Here is a 5,128-nt window from a genome sequence, read left to right as displayed (position 1 = left end):
AAAGGACATAGCCTCCAGCACCAGCCTCTTTAATAGCGTCATTGACGGCATGGGCAAGGTAAGATGAGAAATACAGGTTTTTTTTTTCTGACATTGTGATGTGTTTGTGTACATAAAATGGTGATGGAAAGACACACAAACCTTCTATATAAAAATGAACATGCGACAAATGTATTTATCTTATTTACCTATTGCTGACAGACATGAAGCATAATTAATGTATTGATGATACATGTAGTACTGAAAAACATCTTCAGCCTGCACAGATTGATATCTTAAACATCATGGTTTACAGTAATTTCTTGTCAATCACATTTGTCCAATACAATGCTGCAGAAAGGAGACAACAATGTGCATTTCCCTTATTTTCAGAAAGGATACACGGGCAGTTGGGCATCTGTCTGGTGTGATCCACTCATATGTTGTCCAAACATGATTGTGTGAAATATGTTTGTATGTCCTTTTGCATGAAAGTATGGGAGACAATGCACCCCCCCCCCAAAAAAAAAAAGCAAAAACAAAAACAAAACATGATATAACATAACAACAACTAGCCTTTGATTATGAGAGCTTCAGTATATGAAGCACAGAATCAAGGTCGTGAAAACTTTTAAGGTAGGAATGAAAACTAAACGAAATACACTATCAACTGATTAAAAGTGTTTAGGTGAACTGAAACTTATTCCTCACTGAACTGTATTATCACTGAATTTGGCTTGCTGCAGCTTGTTTACAGCCCTGCACTCAGTTGTGATTCCCCTGTGTTTTGGTCCAGTGACTAAGCTTAATGATATGTAGGGGTAAACACTAAAGGAATAAATATGCGATTTGAATTTCTTGAGTGGGTGTGAAGTCAACGTAACATTTAGGGAAGAAACAAATTACAAACATTTTTTTTTTTCATTTGTCTTGCTGAAGCCTGGTATAGAGTACCCGAAATTGCAGTTATACTAGATAAAAGATTTCTGACGCAAATGCTTCTTTGTTGGTTTCAGAGTGGATCACTCTCGGTCGACAAAGTGGAGTACCTTGTTGGCATTCCATACTTCCTGACTTACAAGTGAGATGGATTCCAGCTGTCATGAGGGCCTCTAAGCTCCAGGAGATGAGAGGGCCCTCCATCTAACAGGACTGCTCTCCTGGTGGACGGATCTATCAGAGTTCAGAATGGAAATAGATGAACTGTGTCTAGGACGCCAATGGAAACCTTGAAGAGTTGAATGAAATGATGCCTTAGAAGGAGGACCTTTGTATATCCACAGTTATGAGTGCAGGAAATGTTTACATGCATGTTTTTATTTGTGTGCAATGCCAGGCTGAGTGTATAGCACCTTGTGAAGTTTTTTTGACACTGGTGTAGTATACCAGTCAAGTGAGCTGTATTCCCTCAATATTAAAAATTGAGAACTGAGCATATTTTTCTTTAAAGTCTGGTCTACCATATAGAGATTTTCACTCTGTTAATATGGTTAAACCCTTTATATCTTCCATGACTTATATTTATAGGAAGCATTAGTATCAATTCAGTGTTCACTCAGAATAATGTTCAGCTAAGTGTCCCACATCCACCCCACACTCACAAATAGAACTGTTCACATTGCTTGTTTTGTATTCACTATGGAAATATTCAATGTGCACCATGGCCCTGTAAAATTTATGTATAATATACACATGTTGTGATCAACTCGTGCTTTGCTGTCAATTGTGGTGCTGATTTGCGTGTGAGTATCCTGCATGACCGCCGTCCCGAGTGTATGTTACAATTAATTCACAGATATGTAATATCTGAATACACACAGATATTTGGATGCATTCTTAAATCTGTTAGGTCAAATTAGAAATAAAATCACATCTAGCTTGTGGCAGTAGACCAAAGATAATCCATTGCTTTGTTGCCCTCGGTTGCTCATGAAATGTAATACTATGTATTAAATGATTTGTAATGAAGTATAAGCCATATGCTTTTCCCGAGGCCATCATCAAATTCAAGCTTCAGCTTAAGAGTACAGTCTCCTACATTTTTGTTTGCATTAAATTATTATCCAATTGTTTTTGTATGATTATAATTCATCGATACAATATTTCATCATTGGTACATTATATATGATTTTATTTATATTGATTATGTGTTAGATATATTGTGATTAGTATTGGAAAATTGTTTGTTAAGTTGTATATATTTTGTGACAAATGCAGAAATAAATCAAATCAAATCAAATCAAATCAAATAGTAGTGTTCTCCCGAACCACCAAACAAGCTCATAAAGATGCCAGATGATGACTTGAATTCAACTGCAGGCTGTAAAAGTTATGGCGTATCACTGCTGTGCAGCATCGTCGTGCAACATTTCATTTTTGTTGAGTCCCACAAGGCAGCATGGGTTCATTGTGATTTTGAACCTGTTCCATAAAAGTATAGTTCATTGATGATTAGTCTTTAATCAAGTCCCTAAACAACCCATTTAGGACTGCTGCTTGCATCCTTATGTTTTAATTGTTCTGACATATATATTACTGCAACCTTTCTAAGATATCTGTTCATGCTCAAAATCAGTTAGTTAATCTATGCTCAATATCAGTCTAGCAATTTTAAGTAAAATGAAATGGTTACTTATAATTTATATGATATATGACATAGTACTGAAAAATTAACTGTTGTGGTCAAAAGGACGTGATCTGTCACACAATTTTTTGAATACCATACGAGGAAGTCAAACAAATCTGCTGGGAGCTTATTTTTATTAGTGATTGTAGTTAAATAATCAGGTCATCATTTTTTTTTCAGGTCACAAGAGTTATGAAAGACTATCATAAGCTTCTTCAGCACCGAAATTCCATGAGATAGCAGAATATTCAGTCAAATATTCTGTATGAAACATCATTATTATATATGTTTGAGCTGCAGTGTTGATGACATAAAGTGAACAAAATGTGCCATAATTTTTCAGGTATTTCCAGTTTCTTTCTCCGATATTACTGCACTATCATCTGTCAACACTTGTATTACATTGTACAGTTGAACCTCTCGTATCCGGACAAGTCGGGACCGGGGCTCATCCGGATAAGGGATTTGGCCGGATACGGGAGACTCAATGCTTTATACATGTACATATACATACACATGTACTGATGTAGCCCATTGTAGTACCACATGTAGTAATGTGTATACTGCAACCTTTTCATTGTTACACTCAGTAACTGACCCCAAAATAGAGGTGTATGTTAATGTTGGAAGTAATATGTAATTCATGTGTGTTTGTGTAGGAGTTCTCAAGGAGTTGGGAATCCCCCTTTCCTCCCGTAATTATAAAAAAAAAAAAAAAAATCACGGCGAGATTGCGTCCGTATAATAGAGAGATCCGGATAAAGGGAGGCCGGATAAGAGAGGTTCAACTGTAGTTGATCTTACATGAAAATGCTAGCATGTATATTTCATAAGATTGTGCATCTTGAAAGGCAGCACAATGCATAAAATCCATCCATACATGTCTCACTGAACTTATATTGTATATTACATGTGTCTTACTGTCATTCTGGATGTGGCTGCCAAATGCTTCATAGGTTCGTCAAAAATTATACACTGTTCATTTGTATTAACGTCCGTCCTTATCACAGGTAATGGAGTATTTATTTTGAAAGACATGGGGTACATAGTCAGAAAGTTTATGTACTTGTGGATTTTTTAAAGTGAATACAGTATGTTCTATTCCATCCTGTTATAGTTTTCCTAAAGATGTATTTGTAAAGAGGTATGAAGTATTTTTATGCCTCCGCCACGTAGTGGTGCCGGAGGCATTATGTTTTCGGGTTGTCCGTCCGTCCGTCCGTACGTCCGTACGTCCGTACGTCCGTACGTACGTCCGTACGTACGTCCGTACGTACGTCCGTCCGCTTTCGTTTACGCGATAACTTGAGTAATATTTACTGGAATTTTACCAAACTTGGTCCAAGTATGAAGTATTATGGGGCAATGATTTGATTAGATTTTGGGTGAAATCGGCAAAAGGTCAAAGGTCAAAGGTCAAGGTCAAATCATGAAATTTATCCGTTTACGCGATAACTCAAGACTGCATGGAGCAAATTTCACCAAACTTTGTTGGAGGATGATGTATGATGGGACAATTACTTGCTTAGTTTTTCAGTGAAATCGGACAGAGGTCAAAGGTCAAAGATCAAGGTCAAATCCTAAAATTTATCTGTTTACGTGATAACTCAAAACTGGATGAAGCAGCTTTCACCAAACTTGGTCCAAGGATGATGTATGATGGGAAAATTAGTTGAGTAGATTTTAGTGACATTGACATGAGGTCAAAGGTCAAAAGGTCAAGGTCAAATGCTAAAAATGTTGCTATTTCCCCCATATCTATGCAATGCCCGCAGTTATTTTCTTGAAACTTAGTGTAGACATGTACTACTGCATAAAGATTCTCCAGAGAGAGTTTCATGTCATAAGGTCAAAGGTCAAAAGGTCAAAGGTTAGGTGAAAATGTTGCAATATCACATTTCTCACAAATGGTTCAATGTATCTTCATGGAACTTGGTACATATGCATGTACTGACTGGCAGGGATTATCTAGGGAATTTAGGGGTCATGGGTCAATAGTCAGGGGTCAAAGGTCAAGGTCAACTCCTCAAAATGTTACTATTTCCCTCATATACTAGTATATGCAATAATTGCATTATTAGTTTTAAAATTTAATATATGTACATGTATTACTGAATGGAGATTCTCTTGGAAGTTTCCAGCCAGAAGGTCAAAGGTCAAAGGTTAAGGGTCAAAGGTTAGGTTTAAATGAAAAAAAAGATATATTTTGTACTTTAATTACACTCTTCCTTCATACCTTGAAAATTATACTCAATGCATAAACTTATAATAAGGTCGGTCAGGAGTCAAGTAAAAATTTTCAATTCCCCAAATATGTGTACCTGTACTCTTTAATAGACAATTATAGCAAACCCAGTTCGTTGAAAGTGAACATTCAAGATATTTCTGATAAACCTGTTATTTCGATATTTTGCCAGTTATGTGAAACTGTCATCACACATTGTGAAGACATTGTACTATACACCTATTGGGAGAATCATGCATTATGGCGGAGGCATCAGTCGCCGTAGCGACATTTCTAGT

The 5,128-nt window shown here is 36.5% G+C and overlaps 1 protein-coding gene across 1 annotated transcript in view; it reads left to right on the top strand.

Annotated features, from left to right (window-relative positions):
• The window catches only part of LOC140228279 (uncharacterized), a 16,145-nt gene extending 14,831 nt beyond the window's left edge, over positions 1–1,314 (top strand). Inside the window, exons 11-12 of the mRNA XM_072308504.1 lie at positions 1–58; positions 996–1,314. The exon at positions 1–58 is cut by the window's left edge and continues 83 nt beyond it. Coding sequence (XP_072164605.1) covers positions 1–58; positions 996–1,064 — 127 coding nt within the window. The 3' untranslated portion in view covers positions 1,065–1,314. The remainder of the gene's footprint in view (positions 59–995) is intronic.
• The last annotated feature ends 3,814 nt before the right edge of the window (positions 1,315–5,128 follow it).

This window comes from Diadema setosum, chromosome 5 (assembly GCF_964275005.1).
Source record: "Diadema setosum chromosome 5, eeDiaSeto1, whole genome shotgun sequence".
NCBI classification, from domain to species: domain Eukaryota; kingdom Metazoa; phylum Echinodermata; class Echinoidea; order Diadematoida; family Diadematidae; genus Diadema; species Diadema setosum.
This window is presented reverse-complemented; position numbering and strand designations above follow the sequence as displayed.